This window comes from Clinocottus analis, unplaced genomic scaffold (genome assembly GCF_023055335.1).
Source record: "Clinocottus analis isolate CAN_PGR_092001 unplaced genomic scaffold, fCliAna1.0.p SCAF_21, whole genome shotgun sequence".
Lineage (NCBI taxonomy): Eukaryota > Metazoa > Chordata > Actinopteri > Perciformes > Cottidae > Clinocottus > Clinocottus analis.
The window spans coordinates 6,236,079-6,255,890 of record NW_027175943.1 but is presented as its reverse complement, the minus strand read 5'-3'; the positions used below and the strand labels follow the sequence as shown (position 1 = coordinate 6,255,890).

Sequence of the window (19,812 nt, the reverse complement as noted above, 5' to 3'; positions counted from 1 at the left end):
CATTTGGTTGAAAACGGCCTCTCAGTGGACGTCTTTCAGAGGGATTCCAGCTGTGTAGTGGTGGGATCTCTGCAGTTCAGCTGTATATGAATAGGATTAAAGCGGGTCTGTAGTACCGCAGAGCCACCCATGGTGGACCGTCTCGTCACCAGAGGTGTCAACGGAGGAAGGTGGACAAGAGGTGACGGTGTGCCTCATTGCAGGGGACTCGTGGGCAAGGGAGTAATGACCAGGGGTGTGTGTGTGTGGTCTAATCCCTGCAGCCTCAAACACACACACACACACACACACACACACACACACACACACACACACACACACACACACACACGTATACAAACACCACCAACCTTTACAAATGTGATGCTTGATTATTAATTTTCTTGATCGAACAACAATTTTGACAATGCATTTTTCTGTTTAGTTTGTTTATCAAGCAAACCAGCCAAACATTTGTTGTTTCCTGATTTTGAGGTAGAAGAAAATAATGAATTTACGAACAAATGAATCGAAAGTTGAAATAACTAAATCTAAAACAATTGTGTGTGATCTAATAAATCTGTGTGGCGATATGGCCAAAAGCTTTGATCGTGTTATAACAGGTTTATGTATTTTTATACCACGGAAATGTAAATTAAATGAACAAAACAAACGGCCTGATTGGTGATCATAAAATTGAAAAAAAAACTGCAGTGGTTGTGTGAATAACATTCTTGCTCATGCTGGGTTGGTTGAATACCTCCCCCTGCATACCAACCTATGCAGACAGATTTGTCATCAACATAATTCTCCTCTGACACGAGCTTGCTTTAAATGACGAGCTATCGCATGAAACCAAGAAGGCATTCATCATGATTTCCCTCTCCCACTCATATTATGACATGTCTTTGAATGAGAGGAAGTGGGTATATATCCTATTTGTCACCATCGAAGTCAAATCTTTTTCCAAATCCTCACATTTCCTCACTGCGGGACTAATAAAGGAATATCTATACATAGGTTTGGAAAGTAGTCTCAACTCCCCAAGAATAGGGAGTAGGAAAATACACCAAATCTTCCTCTTCAGCCCGGAGACCTTTGTTCCAAACCAAAGTTTACGTCACGTCGTGTGATGTCTGTCTGCTTCTTTTAAAAGGAACCGCTCAATGTATATATTTAAGGGTTTGAGGTTCAACTGTTTTTAGACCCAAAAGGGACAGACCGATGGAGTGGGTGTTCTTCTCTGTTCCCACCCGTGATTACTGTACACATGCTAGCCACCCCAGATGGGGTGGCTTTTTGGGTGTTGACTACATGGGGTTGGACTCGGCAGCAGCAGAGTTGTAAAGAGGCCGCGACAGACAATTAGTGGTCGCAGTGGTCTGTGTCTGATAGAGCTTTTACATGTGGTCTGTCCCAAAATGGAACGGGGCATCACGTCAGCGCACATGGCCGTGGTGGCGTCCCCAACCTTCAGACGACCAGTAGCACCAACAAAGACTATAAAGAATGGGCCGCTCCACAATGCGTCTCGGCATGTTCTTTCAGCCGATTGATCGAGCTGAAAACGGCTATTTAAATTCACAGCCGGCTTCATTCTGTTCCTTTCCATTGTTCTGCGGCGTTGCAGCTTTGCAGTCCAGTATTATGCAATTGCACTAAAGTACAAACTGTATGTACTGCTCCCACCGAGGCACCAGCCTGGCAATAAGAGCCCTGTTTAGCCGCATTATCAGCCTCGGATATTCACACTTTGAAGTGGCAGCTCAGAAAACACTCTTCTTGAAATAGTCTCCCCTTTTCAGATGAATCCTCCAACGCGCCGTGTTTTTTTTGTTTTGTTCTTGTGTTCTTGGACCAAACCCTAAGATGCGCCTCTCATATCCTCCCCTGCATTTAAATATATTTACGACAGCAGCACCACAGTAAATCTCTCTTCATCAGCCTCACCAAAAGGATGCTAACAGGTTTTTTAAGAGAAGCCCAAAGCTGAGGCCGGGATTTCAAACTGAAACCTCCCCACGAGAATATTTGTTGATCCATCGTAAGATCAGACACAGGTGGTGTTTTGAATCCAGCATTATTCCTTCTCTATAATTACACCCAATAATGGAAACTTGTCACCATTCGCAGTGTCATGCCAGCAAGGGGGACCTTGTGCTGTTTAGCTTTTTATTCATGGTCGTCTTCACGTTCATAAACCCCCGATGGCTCGAATTAGCAAGTGAAAAGAGGACCATTATGGCCGTTGAGGGCCTCTCCAGTAGCTCTGCCTCGATGAGCTCTGATCTTTGTGACTGAAGTTAGCAAGAATGCACAGTGTGTGTGCGTGTCTTTGTGTGTGAGAGGATAATATAAAATGAAGGGTGGGTCCTGGTGTGGAGGTGTGAACAGCTGTGTGTGGTATAGGCCTGGGGTCCACCCACTGACAAATTGATGGCCTTGTGTAAGGACCCAAGATCCAACCCTTTCCCAGTCGCACACACGCACGCACACACACACACACACACACACTCACACACTCTCACTTACAAACCACAAGGACCCACACCTCAGAATGACTGGTGGGATGCCCGAAGAGACGCTGCTATCTTCAGCTTCTTGTCTCAGCACAGAAGGTCATGAGGGCAGCCTCTCACTCATGTCTCCCTTTGTTCTCTTTCAGTCTGCTGCTTCCTCCGATGGCGGTGAGTACAATTCCTTTGTTCCCTACTACTTTAAAACACCATTGCAGAAGAATCTAAATGTGATCATTTGATGTGAAGCGTGGGAAAAAAAAGAAAGGGAAATTCCTTAAACTGAATTAAATCGCAAGAGCAACACGATTGAAAGGCTTTTTTTTCTTAATCGTCGCCTTTTGATCTTTTAAATCTTGTCCAGCTTGCGGTGCTTTCATCAGAGTCTTGCGTTTTTATTTCACCTTTTCTGCTCGGCGCTCAACTTTGCAGCTGCTCAACAGAACAGGTCTCATAAAAAGACTCGGCGAGGAGGATGCACTGTAGGCAGCAGCATGCCTCATTAACAAAGGATGTTTGCCGAGCGTGTTTTGGGTTACAGTCGAGGCTAGCGTGCATACGCCGTCTGGTCCTCCCTTTCATTGCCGTTTTTAATAACATTTGCTAACAGGCTGACCCAGGCTGCGGCGAGGATGGCAGCTCCTGCTCCTTTCAGCGTGGATGTGCATCAGACATGCACGGCTGTTTGCTCTCCAAAGCCTTCTCATTAACCGAGCGGCACACAATGTGGTGAACACGTCCCCCAAAGCCTCCGTCATAATGCATTAAACCAAGTCCAAACAAATGGCTTGTCAGCAAACTTTAGACAGGGACTTCCAGAGGCCCGGGGGTGGGGGGGACCAGCCATTTGGCCTCATCGTAAGAAAACAAATCTCTCCTGCTTAACGTGAAGCCTGCGCGAGTTTAAAGACACACTCCATTCAGCTGGACTAACACCGCTGACTAAGATGCGCTCTGTTTTCAAAGGTCATGTCGAGGCCACCTGAGTAATATTCTGAAAGAGATCACTGAACAGCTGTTGGTGACGTCGTGTACGGTTTACAGCGCTTTTATTTCGCCACAGTTGAACTCCACCTATTTGTAAATCCACCCTCCTTCATGTGCACGCGTATGGACAAGATGAGGATCCGTTCGCTCGCAACCTTTCACAGCAAAGATGCACTCTGTTAATACCAGTTGACTCTCAGCAGCATGACGACGGCAATGTGTCTGTTATGTATCTCACCATGACCCCTTTGTTTTTGTTTTTGCGTTTTTCTTTTTTTTTTTACTGTGCCTGCTCGGCCCCACAGCTTTAAAGTGGCCATCTGCTGCCATGATAGCAGGTACTGCGCTGGCCGAAGCCCCCGCTTTAGTTGACTCACCCGCTCTCCCATCCTCGTGTCCCTCCAATCATCCTCGTCTCCTCTGTTTTGTCTTCTTTTATCCTGCTCTCTGTCCCCGCTGACCGAGTGACATCTGCTGTTTGTCGGATGCAGTCAGATCTGTTAGCCTTGTTCTCCACACTTCCCCCGTAACATATTTTGAACTTTGACTTTCACTTAGTGTGTGACATTTATCGGTGGGAGGTGTAGAAATGGGTACAGTGAAGAGCCATGAGCTTTCCCTGCAAATCCTTTGACCCTCACTTTATAGTCTAAATCCATCTTCTTTTTGCAATTACGCTCGGTGCAGATATAGGGCACCTTTTGGCTTCCCATTATGTCGAGATCATTTTATGGCAAGTTGTTCCCTCTCTTAACGCCAACAGGATCACGACTTTTATCAGATTGCAGACAACTTATATGTCAGTCCCTGTACTCTGAACTAAAGTGTTGAAAAAACTGAAGTGAGAGATTTATGTGGAGTAATTAACACCGTAACCCGAATCTGATGGGGAAAATGTGCAGTTTTATTGCGCTTTCTTACTCCCACGATCACCAAAACCACTTTTGTGAGATGTGTACCAACACAAGACAAGATATGTTTTGTTAGTTTCTAAAAGGGTGTCTCTACCTTCCGTCTACCTACCGTCTACCTTCTTAAAAGCACCCAACAAAAAGACAGAATCGCTTCAACGGCGCCCCTGGCTGGGATTACCCTTTCACACTAAACCCCTCTAACCTTTTGCATTGTGCTCTCTCCGTCTCGCAGACTACAGTGGAGTCCAGTTGCAGGGATGCTGCAGCCAGAGCAGCCTGAACAGCAATGGCAGTCTCCCAGGAGCAGGCAGCCTTCGAGGGGTTCCGGAGCGGCGCGTGGCCAGCTGGGCCGCCTGCTTCGAACGCCTCCTCCAGGATCCAGTGGGTGTGCGCTACTTCTCGGTAAGAAAACAAAAAGTTCTCCTAAATGGATTGCATCTTGTCTTAATAAACCAACCGATAGTGTTGTCGAAAACCCGCGGCATGAAGTGTCTCGGTGTCTCAGATTTAGGATTCAAGAGCAAAACAGAAAGTGGGCGATTCCGCCTATTAATTTGGTTTCTTGTTGAAGCCTTGTTGTGACTTGTGGCATGTTGTTTCTTTTCACAAATATTTTTTATTGTTGTCTTTTTTTTATTGCACAAATAAACACAGGACAGAACAAGACAGAGCAAAACAAAATAAAACAAAATAAAACAAGGCACAAAACGAGGCAAAACAAGGCACATAACAAAACCGAAGAGCAAAAAACAAGAAAGGCACATGTAGGCAACTAGGGTAGATATCTCAAAAAGGACCCCCAAAAAAAGAAGAATAATTGGAAACAATAAACTACAGGATTGTAACAAAATCTTCCCCTTCCAGAAACTCTATAAATAATCCCCAAATGTTGGCAAATGTATTAGATTTCCTTTTAACTACATGAGTGAAGTTCTACATTTTTTGTGGCATGTTATTTGAGAAGAAAATGAAACCAACATGTAGTGGAAGCAACAAAGAAAAATATCCTCTTCACTTTTAGACTTTTACTTTGACTTTGCCTGTTATCACATAACATGGCTTCAGTCTAAAGCCATGCTTTATCGTGTTAGTGTCGTAACACTCAAGGTCGTTCTTTCTGAAGGTCTCGTCTTGTGTCTCGTCTGTGCATCGTCTGAGTTATGTGTTACCTTGATTGCTTTGAACTTAAACACACATAAAATACTATATAATATAATGTTTTAAACATTTTTTTTTATCAAGAAATGTCTCACTTGCATGCATATACGGTATATATGGGAATACAAGAGGTGAAATTAAGGAATCTTCTTTTGTTTTATGTGGGCATAAGGATTTTTTAGATCAATTTGAGGAGTACCTTTGGTCTGAATGTTCCATATTTTATCTGAAGTCATATAGTGTAGGACTCACACTGGTCTGGTCTCGACTTGGTTCTGGTTTAATAGTCTTGACTAGACCAGCTTCCTTCGTGAATAGAATTATTTCAACGCGTCATTACTTTTTGTTGAATCACCTTTTTTCTCTCTCTAAATCATTGCCAGACTTTGGAGAGTTGACAGATTTCCTAAAACAAATCCGAGATTTATTTTGGAACAGGTTCGCAACCGGTTCTCAATGTCCAACATCTCCGAGCACGGGCACCTCAGTTATGTTACCTCCCACATAAAAGATGTGTCTTTGAAGTGAGCCCACAACACTTTCAGAGCGCTCGACATTGAGTTGTGGCGTCCCAGAACCACCTCGCTCCTCACCTTCCCTCAGAGCTGCACTGTGCGCCTACACTATCCCTCGCCTACACTTACACCAGTCTTCTTCACAACATCACACCCGATCATTTCTGGCCTCACTTCTGGTCTCAACAACAATAGCACTGGAGCGACGAGAAGGAACGAAGCTTGAGATCATATAGAAACTCTTCTTCCGTGTGTCTCTACAGGAATTTCTCAAGAAAGAATTCAGTGAGGAGAATATCTTGTTCTGGCAGGCCTGCGAATACTTTGGTCATGTCCCTGCAGCTGATAAAAAGCAGGTGAGTCCACAGTATGAGGCAAATCCCATTGCTATAAACATATACGCTGACTGGAATGGTTCCTAACCTTTTGTCGACTATCCACGCAAATAAAACAGTCAAACCTGACGTCCCCTTTCCAATTTATTATATAATAGATTTGTAGATTTTGGGCTGGGTTGTCGTAGATACAAATAATTAGTCAACATAACTTTGAGTAGCTGCATGTGTAGAACGTAAGATTTGTATTCTCTGTTAGAATGACAGTAATATTATCCCTATCTACAATGGGTCAATCCACATAAAATTACACCTGACTGCTTCTAGGACTTGTGTGTAAAGTACATCAATGAAACAGTACACAAGAAGACATGTGGCGACATTGTTTAAAAAAAAAACATTTGTTCTCAAAATTCTCCATCATCCACCCTCTGCTGCGCTGCAGCTGTCCCAGAGAGCCGGAGAGATCTACAACAGCTTCCTGTCCAGCAAGGCCACGATGCCGGTCAACATCGACAGCCAAGCCCAGCTGGCCGACGACGTCCTCACCTCCCCACGGCCCGACATGTTCAAGACGCAGCAGCTCCAGGTAACAACGAGACAGCCGCAGTAGTTCGAGCCCTTTGGTTAATTTAGACTTTCAAATGTATTTACAGTGTTCAATTTGTATTGTAGTTGGAGAGCCCAATATCCCTATAATAGCCTCAGAGGGCTTTACAATCTGTACGACATACACACTCGATCTTCAGTGTTCCGTATGGACACTGAAGACCGAGACATTTTCCTTGACAGTGGGGGGTTTGATTTTCATTTAGCCTTTAGTCACTTTGCGCGAGCATATTGGGTTTTTTCGGTGGCCATCTGGGTTTGTTTACGAAAGGGCTCTGAGCCTTTGCAAGAGTGATAAACACAAACTGGCAAACACCCACGGGGAATCTAGCGCATACTGTACACACTGACACATCGACATGCAGTCAGAGTTCTGTATATTTTCATCCTGCACACGGGCATGATAATATGCTAACTGTTCAGCTCTGCCATAACATCAACTGTAACCATATGTTACACTAGTCGTTTCTTCTTTCTTGTTTCTGCCTATGTGTCATTTTCCCTTCCTCGCTCCCTTATTTCTGACCCCGACGTGCCTCTTTGTGTATCTCACCTCTCCCTCCTCATCACTTTCATTGTTTTATTTGACTTGCAAACACCCACTCTTTCCACCTTCAGATCTTCAACCTGATGAAGTTTGACAGTTATTCCCGATTCCTCAAGTCCTCCATTTACCAAGAGTGCATGTGTGCCGAGGTGGATGGCCGATCCCTGCCGGACCCCCACCAGATTCCCTGCAGTCCCGCGCCCTCCAAGCACAGTGCCAGCTCTGACCGCTCCGCCCTCTCCACTCCCAAAAAGGTGCCACTATTGCTTTCTGACTGTACCAAAGCCACCGGTCATGGAAAAAGAACGTTGCGGACATCGCTCGGCACACCAGTACGACCAGTACCAATCTTTAGTTTCTGTTCTCCAACCAGCAGGAGGCCAGAAAGCAGAGGTCAGGGAGGTCACTGAATGAAGACAGCAGGGATGAAAGCGCCGACAAGAAACGCGGCATCTTCTTCTCGTGGTCACGCAACAGGAGCTTCGGGAAGGGTCCGAAGAAGAAGGACATAGGAGACATTAACCTCGGTAAGAGTTTGATGCTTTCTGGTTACAGTTTAGGACTTTTGCAACACACAAACTTCCAAAGTGCTGATGTGTCCTTGAACAAGACACCAAAATCACTGCCAGCTCCGGCGTTGCCATGAACTCGATGCGTGGGAGGCACAAAGAAACACAGCTGCTCCACAGTCCTCAAAGTATTCCATACACAGTATAATTCTGGCACTCAGACACACCGGAGAGAGTTAGAGGCCAATGTTTTAAAGGTGGCAAAATACTAAAATGATGTTGATATATTGATTCTGAAATTTGTGTTTGAGATTTTTGCAATTATAATGTCGAATTATAGCTTAAACGTTCTTATTTTCAAGGCTTCAATCATTTTCTCTTTTACACATTCAAGCTTTGTCGAATATATAAATACCGTTCCTCATTTTTTGTTTGTAAATATTCTCAGAAAGTAGTAATTCTGGTAGACAAAACATTGCAGATAGCACAGTTCTGCTACCATCTTAATTACCTCCATTTCAATCATGTGATTTCCTGCTCAATTCAACCGACCATCACACCGGCGCTTCAACATAAATGTCTCACTAAATATAGCTTAACCATAATTTAATGAAACACCTGCTGTTGAATCACAACTATCCTCTGTGATTGTCAAACAACGATCACAGGTCAGCTCCACGCTGTCGTGGCGTTACGTATTCTGAGTGTCCTTTCGATGCGAGCGGGCCGCAAAAGTCTTTTATCGGCATGAACTCCTCATCCTCTGTGTGCTTTTGTGCAGATTACTGGGGCAGTAATGGGCGGAGGGAGTCCCAGGGCTCCTTGTCGTCCGGTACCAGTCTGGATATGCCCACTTCCTGCTCTGCTGGCAAGATTGAGGTAAGATTCCTCTGGACTGATCACCATGGCAACACAGAGCCCTATGCCTGATGAAGCCACAGTTGTTTTTTCTTTCACTGGTCAGCCCACTCATTGTTTGTTTATGGATAACAAAAATGAGAGTACAACAAAAATAAGCTATTATTTCAAGTGAAACTATGTATCGTTTACAATTTAAAAGCCATAATCCAGATCTTTACTCTTTATTTCTCAAATCTCGTGTCCTTAGTCTGATAATCGCCACTCGGTATGGGAGCGTTCCCCCAAACATTGCAGCGTGATGCTGCCCAACGGTTCCTGCCCTTCGATCAGCCTTCGGCCCGGTGCCTCCATAAGGGAAGTCCTGCAAGAGCTCTGCCAGAGCATTAGCATCAACATCGCTGCTGTGGACCTCTTCCTGGTGGGAGGGGAGAAGGTGAGGGAGGCAAACGACTGATGATCGCGAGAAACATCTGCTGCTCATAGATCAGAGAGCAGAGCACTGCTGCAAGCGCCGCTTTAATTAATTGACTCAACAATCTGTTTTAAAATGAATCAAACTTTAGTAAACACTGCACGACGACACTCACCATTTACACAGGCTTTATTTAGCAATGAGTCATTGTGAGGACTGTAAAAAAAAGGGAATTCAACCAAAGATAATGGAAAGGATTTCTGAGGATTAAAGTGGACAATGTGTACAGTCTTTTTTTTATTTATTTTTGCTGGAGCTTTATATGTTGCTAATGGCCAATTACATTTTTTTTTTCCCTCATAGCCTTTGGTGTTGGACCAAGACTGCATGACCCTCAGCTCTCGAGAGTTGAGAGTGGAGAAGCGGACTTTGTTTAGGTATAAATAATTCATCAAAGTTTTCCCGGATCCGTCAGTTTCTTTTCAAAACAACCTATTGTGTCTATGCTTTCATGTCTGTGCTGACATTTACTTGTGCTCTCTCTCGACCCGTAGATTGGACCTGGTCCCCATTAACCGCTCAGTGGGGCTTAAAGCCAAACCGACCAAACCAGTCACTGAGGTCCTGCGCCCCGTGGTGGCCAAATACGGCCTCCACCTCAGCGATCTTGTGGCCAAAGTAGTAAGTCGTGTCTACAATGGCCGTAATCTTTTTGAAGCTTCTGTGTGTCCAGGCAGCAGCCTGTGTAGTGTGTGACAGTGCCACAGGGTGGAGCATCATGGTTAGGGGAGGGAAGAAACCGCATCCTTTTCCATCTCTACACGGTGGTTAGCTCTCTGACTCAGGCCAGCCTCGGAAGATGGAGCACCGGGGCTATAATTAAGAATGACGACACTCCTTAAACATGGCAACTCCTCCCCTTAAGCCCCTGCAAGAAGATTTATTTTCGTCCTGTGGGTTTTTTAGGCATTGTAACTGTATTTTACAGTAGTCCAGAGCTGAAGGATAGTTCACGAGTTAAACATACGTTTAACTCGTGAACTATTCACAAGGTAAACCCTTCAATTGTGAAGTCAAATGTTAGCTTGTGAAGATTCTGACGTGTTGACCATCAAATTGTGTTTCGTTGTCAGAGCGGAGAAACTGAGCCTTTGGACCTGGGCGCCCCCATATCGAGCTTGGATGGCCTGCGAGTTGTTTTGGAGCGGATCGACCCAGCAGCTTCAGCGAAAGGTAAGACCATCGAACATTTTAAGTGGATATGAGAAGTCGTTGTTTTTCCTACTGGAACTTCCCAGGGTTTATTATGTCTAAAATGCCCCCCTCCTCTCTCCTTTTCTCCTCGTCAATTTCTCAGCCTAATGATTTATTTTATTGTACATCTCTCTTTGTCTTCAAATAGACAAATCTAAGGCCTCCTCCCTAAAAAACCACCCTCCAAGTCGAAGTTTTTCCGCCACAGTAAGTACTCACAACATCTTTATCTCTTATATGTGTGGCCTGAAAAGTCCCGGTGTGGTGTTTGGTCCCTTTCCACTGCTGTGCGGCCTATGCAACATTCAGTATCATTCATTAGCGGCCCACATTCACCTTTATTAACATGTACAATCTTTGACGTGCTTTAAATTGGTGGGTTCCTGTTGTGTTTGTATTCCTTGCCCTAACACTGCCTGTGGCTGACTCACTTGCTCACTTTCCATGCTGGAGTTATTTACAAAGGCAGATAGCACTCGGTCTCGCGAGGTCAGGGAAGACACAGAGAGCCGACAGATGGACGAGGCTCATCTATACATGAGGTGTCAGTAATTCCAGACACTCTGCTCACTAGGGTGCTCGGCAGCTCATGCTTAGCATCCCCTTTACGACCCCACTCCCCCGCTCCTCCATCCCTCCATCCCCTAACAGAGTGCATTGTTATTGTTGCATCTGCAGGGAGATGAGAGGTCAACACCAAAGGACTTTTCTCTGAGAGCAAGTGGACCAGACTCAGCACTCCCAGGGGAAAAGAGAAAACAGAAAAAGATTAATATAGATGAAGCTGAAGGTAAATCTCTCTTGTCCTTCTTTCTCTCTCTCTCTCTCTCCCTCTCTCTTTGACTTATTGGTGGATTTCTTAGCTTTGCTTTGCTTTGCCTCAGGACTAACCAATATCTTTGGCATAACTCTGGAGGGTTATTTTCTCTGTCAGGTGTGAGGCTGCTACGCTGAACGTTAACCCTCGACTTATCATGTCTTTCCGGGAGCACCCTTATGTGCACAGTTTAAGTGAGGGAACTTCTTTGATCTTCCTGTTGTTGCAGAATTCTTTGAGCTGCTGAGCCGGGCGCAGAGCACCCGAGCCAACGACCAGCGCGGACTCCTGAGCAAAGAAGACCTGGTGCTTCCCGACTTCCTGCGCCTGACCCCGCCCACCTCCTCCTGCTTCGTCTCCTCTGACCTGGCCTGCTCCACCCCCGGCGGCCTGAAACCGAGCCGGGAGAACGGCGTCTCCTCGCGGGGGGCCCTCACCGCCGGCCTCCGTTCGGAGAGCCTGGACTCCTCCCTCAGCTCCAGCGCCAACGGACACTCCGGGACCAGGCGGTGCCTGATGCCCCCTCCTCGCCACCCGACTTTTGGCACCCACCTCTCCCCCATCCCCCGGCCCCTGGACACCCGGCCGATCCTCCGCACCGTCGAGGAGGACGCCCACAACGACCTGACTCTCGTGGGCGAGGGCGACATCAGCAGCCCCAACAGCACCCTGATGCCTCCGTCGCCGTCCCTCATGCCGTCCTTCGACAGCAGCCTGCCCGAAGCCAACTTCACTCCGCCGCCGCCCTGCCCCCCGTCTCAAGACGCAGGTGCAGAGGGAAAGTCCAGTTCAGGTACTTCTACAGTGTGACAAAACCAGTGCTCTCCATGTGTTTGCGTGCGTGTGGTATGTGCATGTGTGCGCTCTCTGCCCGGTGGTCTAAACCCGACCACCTTCATGATTAAACTCCCTCTACACTGACTCTGATGCACTTTAATGACAAATTGATCCTGACTCTTTCTCAGTTTGCCATTCATTTAAACGGATTTGTTTTGATTATACTTCGCAAAGCATGTGTGTGATTGATTAATTACACTCTGATCGTCTTGTAAATAGGGATGTGTACATTTTGTTCAGTGAGTAACGTTTACTTGGATGTCACTTCTAACGCCACGAATAGTTGGGGTTCGCCACATGACTGGGATTAGGTCATTCCAGTTAAATATTCAGTTCATTTTGTAGTCCGGGGTGCATGAGAATGCAGATATAATTGATTGCAGAGCTTGTGAATATTAACAATACCTGCACAGTGCACACTGATTAATATTAGATCAATATTTGACAGTACTGTAGTCGGTGAATTCAGAACAACTGAAAGTGATGCGATTAGCAGCTGTGTTTCCTGGCATGTGGGTTCAATATGTACAATTAGAAAACATGGAAGCAAACCAGACCCATGCAATTGTGTCACAGTGTTGGACCTGCCAACAGTCAGTACAATATGAATACTGTATTCCTCTCCATCCCACCACCTCGAGTTAAGAGCAATTCAACAGTGTCAAAAAGCTTTTTATTCCCCTTTCTTTTGTAATCTCTCAAACCTGTGAGTCATGAAATGGTGTCAGCAAATTAAGCAATGCCATAAATAATTAGTCACTGGAGAACAAGTGCTCCTTAGCTCCGGTGACATTGTTGAATTGCTTGTCATTCTCTATCTGGGTCATTCTCTCCCTCTCTAGATGCCTGTTGTAGATAATCACTGCCAATAAACTCTGTACCTGTGATTGAGTAGATCTAATAAATGTTAGAATTGGAAATCACTCTCGTCTGTCTTTTTACACGTTTGTGAGCTCAGTTTTCTTCTTCCGCCGCCACCACCTCTCCTCCTCCGCATGCCTCCTCCCTCAGCTCTGTCTCATTTTTGTCTTGTGGCTTCCTCCTCTCATCAGCTCCCACTCCTTTGTGTACTTTTCTGTGTGTGTGTGTGTGTGTGTGTCTGCGTGTGTGTGTGTGTGCTCGTTCCAGGGTGTCACCGCTCGCCGTGTGTGCTCTGCTCAGATTGTTCAGTGTGGCGTGTTTGTACGGCGTCGTTAAACCGCCGCTCGGTCCGCCTGCTTGGTGTATTGATATGCGATGGGGGTCACTACTCTGTTGTGTGTCGCCTCCGCGTGGCATTGTGGGTCTTTTTTTTTTTGTGGTTCGTCCTCTTTTAAACTTGTGTTTTCAAAGCTTGCCGTTCGTGTGTTGACTCTTTGTGTATAAAGTGCTAGATCATCATCATCATCATCATCATCTCCTGCAGATGGATTGAATTTTCTATTTCCCTCTCCATGTAATTTTCCATCACTCCACTGTGTTTGTTTCAGACATAATGTAAACAATCAAGTGGTGAATTGATCTGTAATGGTGATGGGTTTTTGTATGTGTGCATATATATATATATATATATATATATATATATATATATATATATATATATATATATATATATATATTCTGTTTTCAGATATCCAATCAGAGGCAACATCTTTTTGGATTCTTGGCTTTAACTGGAAATCCTTTGAAACCCTGTGAACTCTACAGAGAGAGAAAATAATCACTCTTACATGTTTTCCAACCACACAGCTGACGAGTCTCTTGCACTTCAAAGCCCTTCGTCGATGTTGATGGCGAGGCTTAAATGAAAGGTGTGTGTGCAAGAGACGACGAGGAAGGATGGAGGCTCCTCCGCAGGCTCGCGCTTCTTTTCTGGTTGCTAAGTACATCCGCCTGATTCTTCCCACCACCGGGCGCCATGGTAACCTTATCCACGAGTTGACGGAGCTACAGATAGAAACTGTCGCTGCCGGTTTTCTTTCTCTCCCGTCTCTCCCCCTCTCTTCCCACCAGCTAAAATAGAAACAGCTATGATTCAGGCCTCCATCTCTGACTCTGGTTTGTCACCGCGGTGAAGCTGTGAGGGGTCTGCAAGCACGGATATGCAAAGCGAGTTAACACGCCTCCACTTTTCAGAGACTTCATGAAGTTGTTACTTTTGAATTCTGGTGGAAAGTCATGCTGACGGGCTTAATAATAAGACAAACACCCACGGAGTAAGTCGAAGGTCGTCAGACCACGCAAGTAAACAATGGTTCAGGAGCAATTATGCTCTTTTACTGCCTCAATCTGCAGGATTTCAGCAGTTGCAGACGCCCCCTTTTCTGTTTGTGCGTTATACTGACGCCCTCTGCTGTTCCAAGGGAATAAATAATTGCTGCTGAGGTGGATCAACATTTTCCTCACACCACTGTCACTATGCCATGAGTAATAAAGCATTATAGAAAGGCAGAGGACAAAGTCCAGGTACATCTTCTTCATTTGAAGTTATGCTGCGAGGAGAAATAAGATACTTACTGGGACTACTGCCTCCTCTGATTGTACTGCAATGTCATCAATAGTCGTAAATGCATTTAAGGAGCACATTACAATAGTTTTATAGATTTATTCTTAGGGGATAGAGTTAGTTGGGTACTAAAAAAACAATATAGCCAGACATCGGTATGAGCATTTGGGTAGTTTATAGTACACAGAGTACTTTTCTTGGCATATGAAGTGTAAATTGTCCCCTAACTAGACTGTTAAAATAAAAAAAGGCCTCTGGTCTGTATCCAGAGGACCAGAACTGAGAACTGCCGCCCTGTTGTTAGCGCGATCATTTCCTAATCGTGGCTGTAATCACCTCTCCCTCTGGCACGCGTTGGACCGGCAGGCCGGGCTGGTGGGGACGCGGTCGCCCACTAGGGGGCGACATCACACAGTGTAACTCCATCACGGCTGCTTTGACTGTCATGAGTTTTCATAGTTTAGTAATAAATATTACAAAGTAATTGTAGGAATTTAGTCAGCGAGTTTATGTTGAACATGTGTTACCTGCTCCCCCGTCTACACAACTAGGGTTGGGGGTTTAAATTCAGAGGAAAGGTTTGGCCCAATACGAGAAGATTCCTGGGAGTAAATGGGACATCCACTCTCAGCCCAGGCTATTTCCAAAAAAAAATGCTCTGTAGTGACGCAGCGGTACTGACCTCAGGGACCATATGGCTCAGTTTCCCTTCAGGCTTGTCTCCTCATCGTGCCTCTGACCCTGGGCCAGCTTTACCCTCCATCTGGCGGTCAGGCGAGGGCAGTCATCCTCAGTGAGAACTGTCGCTGGGTCAGTTCCAGTCTGGCTGGTCCGTCTCAGCACCCGGCTGCTGACGAAGACTCGCCACAGGAGAGACACGGCGACATGTCGTGTTTAGCGGCGGTGTCGAGACATCGTGGTTACGCATCGCTGCAGTGTGAGCAAGCGAGGGCAGTGGAAACATGTTTGAGAAAAGTGTCGGGTAATTAAGGTGTGCAGAGTGATCCGTAGAATTTAAAATGAATAAATCTCTTTTGAGTTTCCCATCTTCCAGAGATTCAGGATCATGCAGACCACCTATGAACTATCTCAATGTGGTCTAGAGCCATTTATTTTAAATAACACTAGTTATTATGTATGGTAAAAACTGGTATGGTATGGTGGTAGGCTTAATGGTTACGGTGGGTTTGTCAAATATTTGGATAATTGGTCCAAGTTATCTTTTAAGCAAAGAATAAGTTGCAGTTCTACTTGGGAAGTTAAATGACATGGGTTAACGAGTAATAAAGACCTGAGCCAGGAAGTGATTTTTACTTTTATACGTAGCTTTTTCTTTCATCCCGTTCCCTTCAAATCTATCTTGAGGGATCCGACACCCAGGGGTCCCAACCACGGGTGCAGGGAGTGGACAAGAGTAGGGGTCAGGGATGGATGAATACATTCATGACTATTAGTTTCTAGTCCGACCAATCCCAATTTATCTAAAAGCATCATCTCGCTACTCTGCTTACCAGCGTCAATAAATCACATCCGGTGGGAAAAACCCTGTGACAGAGATTTATGTAGATGCATCATCAATTCTATTACGTTATAATCAGTCCGGCTCATGTGGCCGACCTTCAGACAAAGACCTGGGCAGTTGCTGAAAAAAATCCTTTGATATGGTTCGAGATCCCCTCAGCGGTTGAAGTTGCGCCGTCGCTGTTGGGCTGAGGGTCCGTGTGAGGTCAGCTGTTGGAGCTCACGGGCTGTGTTTACATCCGAACCGAACAGCAGTGAATCACAGTCGGCAGAGTTAGGAGAGTCTGTGTGTTGGAAGTTCTGTGTTTGTGTCACGCGGGCCTCTGTGTTTACAGTCAGAGGGGCCACAGGGTTCACATGAGGAGGGGAGAGTTTATCAGTCCTGCATCCCAGAACCTCTGCGTCGTAGCCGCCTGAGTGCACTGGCATGAGATGGGATCTCCATTTCCAACACATGTGATTTTCAAGGTTTCATTAACTTGTCTGATGAGGTCATGCAGCCCTGAATTGTCAAGACAAAAAAAGTGGTAATGTTGAAATCCACCGCATGTGACTACAAGTCTATGAAATAATACATTTAATCCTGTTGCAATTCCCTTTACTTCTTTCCCAGGATTAGGCAAGAGAGTTCAGCAAGTTTGAGCTGAAGCAGTTATGTCATTGTTTTTTTTTTCTCTCGACAACAGCTGTCCAGCTTACACAGCCTGTACAGTTGTCGCATTACACACACATATTAAATGTTCATTTGAGCGGCGTGGAGTTAAAACGCATGTGCACCCGTGACAGTCTCAATTCCTAAGATCCTCTAAAGTCTCACACAGTCATGCTAAGCATCTGCTCATCGCGCACGTCATCATCACGTGAGTCAAAGCTGCACAGAGATGGAACAATGTTTTCGTAGTCATATATACATTGCCTGTTTTAATTTGCTCATTTAAAGCTGCAGTCATCCAAGACCCATAGTGACCACGTCCATGACTGTTTAAACCGACCATGGCCGTCCACGATGCATCGGCTCGTCCTCAATCTCCCATGTCTGTCTGTTTCTTCCGTCGCACAGAGAAAGGGACGAACCCAAACGCCGACAGAGCCGACGCTGCACAGGAGCTCCAGGAGGCCATGGACGTGGACGGGGTTCACCTCGAGGAGGCGACGCCGGAAGCGTCCCAGGGAGAGGACTCCGAGCTCAGCCTCAGCTTCCAGGGCTACGTCGCGGAGCTGCGGCAGTGCCAGAGCAAGCTGAGGAATACCCAGATGCCCCAGAACGGCCGCAACGCAGCAGAGGGCAAAGACTGCAAGACGGACCTTTACAAGGCCACGATTGTCTGAAGGGAAGCGCCCCACTGCTGCACTTTTCAAGCCTGAGGCACTGTCTTTCCAAAGGGAATTAGTTTGATGGGCTGCATGTTCACTCAAAAATAATGATAATTAAAAAGAAAAAAAAAGAAATCAATATTACGGTGATAGATATTGTATATTTGTTACTGATTCTGGCGTCTTCTTGTTTATATTTAGTACTGGTTGTGATATTTGAACAGTGATATGTTTTTGTTATGGTTTAGTTTAATAATGACGTGCATTAAGAGCCATGTTAGAGCAGGGACAACCAATAGAAGGAATGAACTTTTGGGTACTGTTTTCTAAGTAGAGCGGACATTGCAAATAGTTTATAAGTTGTACAAGTCTTTGCTTTCTAATAAACCATCTAAATGAATTAAGAGCGAGCAATTTGTACAAGCCAAGGGATTAACCATTATTAAGCTATTTATTACAACTAACGGGATAAAGACGTTATGAAGTTTGACCTAAAAATCTTGATTGAATGTCCACCTGCTAGCTAGTCCGGCTCGTCTTATGCTGAGGAAATCTGTGAGATTGCAGTTGAAAGCAAAAAAGCAAAAAGCTAATGAGTGAACCTTGAGATCGATTTTTTTGTGAAGCTACTGTTTTACCCGATTATAATGTTGTTCCCACTTTTGTTGGACCATCTATGCTGGACAGGAGTCTGTTTTAAGGATCAAAAAGGGCGGCAAATCACACTTTGAATGCATATATTTAAATATTTCCTCTCTATCATTCCTATGTTTCGCAGATAATACATGACCGTGACTTTTGTTGCTTGTACTTCCTGCTTCTGTGGTTTTGAGGTTGTTCAACGATGTTAAACGATTAAAAAGCTTTGATGGCTGTAATTCCAACAAAACTGACGCTGTTATCTTTTGTACGTGAATAATTCTGGTATTTACGACAGCAGGGAAATCCTCACCATCCCATCCGAACCTGTCGCCCCTTTCGCCGCCTTATAAAAAAAAAAAAACAATACTTGAAATACTTCTTTGTTGGAGTTTATAACTCCCCAAGTCTTACGCAAGACATTCACAGCTCGGAATTCTCCTACTCGTCATATTTGGAGAGCTAAATGTGTTTGCCAAGTTAGTCATAATTGTCAATAATTAATGGAAAGCCTGTGGTTGTCTTAGTCGAACAATTTCCCTTTTTGGAAACGCGCTGTATACCTTCACCTGGGGGTTTGCTGCCAATGCGGACGTACAGTTCAGCCGTCCGGCCTCCTCTTTGTATTTTTAGCTCAGCATCTGGAGAGATTATTACAGCTGGTGGAAATTAGAGGTTAGACTATGGGACTGCAGTTTGTCTTGACACAGCATGTTGCTGCCGGAATGCTGACAACACGTGGGGCATCCGAGAGGGTTGGGCTCTTCACTTTCATACTTCACTGTCATTACGAGATTCTTCATCAGAACAGAAGCCCTTTCCCTCCCAACTCCTCCATACGCCTTATCCTAAAAGGGGGAGATATAGGCCAGTGGGTGGTTTCATGTCTAGACTGCTTCTCTGCCAGTTACACGTGTAGTGTTTAAAAGACTTTAAAGAAAATCCATCATTGTGACATTATCTACGCAGCGCTGTGCCATCAGTGTCTGCTTTAAGATAAATGCAATTCAGTGTAAGAACTTACACTTATATTATTGAATATGTATTAAATAACTATTTTTAAAGTATTTTTTAAATGATGTTAATAATAAATATGTAAGTAAGTACTACCCCCATTTGAGAACCACTGCGTTAGACTACCACGTTTAAGTTAGTTACTAACGTTAGAGATAAAATCGTTAGCTATTTTTATATTAGCTTAATCCTGTGTCATGCTCTAGAAGCGTTATTTATTGTCACGTTAATGTAAATGTTTCTGTTATAAACCCGTAAATCACTTTGTTATGTCTAAATTGACCTTGTTTACACAAACATCTTTATTTAAACCACTTTTTTTAATATATATTTAAAAAAAAAACATAAATTAGAGCTTGAACTTGTAAAATTTGATACATTATATGGCAAAAAAAGTAACGTGACCGACGCCGGAGCAGCGCGTGAACGTTACACGGTGCCCGCCGCAGCAGCACGCGCCTCTGCCTCTGGAAACTTTGTATTTTTTATTTTTTTTTTCGTCCTCTCTCGATGACTCTCGGTGATAACCTGTGTGGGCGTCAGCGGAGAAGGTGCAGAGGGAACACCAGCCGGGAGACGGGATGCCTCA

At 45.0% G+C, this 19,812-nt stretch overlaps 1 protein-coding gene across 3 annotated transcripts in view; it reads left to right on the top strand.

Moving 5' to 3' along the window:
- Nucleotides 1–18,459, top strand: part of LOC137792009 (regulator of G-protein signaling 12-like) — a 33,403-nt gene extending 14,944 nt beyond the window's left edge. For 2 of the 3 annotated variants that reach the window (XM_068587346.1, XM_068587344.1), the window contains 15 exons: nt 2,645–2,666; nt 4,629–4,798; nt 6,333–6,425; nt 6,850–6,993; nt 7,632–7,814; nt 7,934–8,087; nt 8,851–8,948; nt 9,178–9,363; nt 9,706–9,779; nt 9,897–10,023; nt 10,476–10,575; nt 10,745–10,803; nt 11,275–11,386; nt 11,643–12,206; nt 17,317–18,459. In XM_068587346.1, the coding sequence (XP_068443447.1) occupies nt 2,645–2,666; nt 4,629–4,798; nt 6,333–6,425; nt 6,850–6,993; nt 7,632–7,814; nt 7,934–8,087; nt 8,851–8,948; nt 9,178–9,363; nt 9,706–9,779; nt 9,897–10,023; nt 10,476–10,575; nt 10,745–10,803; nt 11,275–11,386; nt 11,643–12,206; nt 17,317–17,585 (2,355 nt within the window). In that variant the 3' untranslated portion in view covers nt 17,586–18,459. The remainder of the gene's footprint in view (nt 1–2,644; nt 2,667–4,628; nt 4,799–6,332; nt 6,426–6,849; nt 6,994–7,631; nt 7,815–7,933; nt 8,088–8,850; nt 8,949–9,177; nt 9,364–9,705; nt 9,780–9,896; nt 10,024–10,475; nt 10,576–10,744; nt 10,804–11,274; nt 11,387–11,642; nt 12,207–17,316) is intronic. The other variant, XM_068587345.1, reaches the window with a different exon arrangement.
- Nucleotides 18,460–19,812: the final 1,353 nt, after the last annotated feature.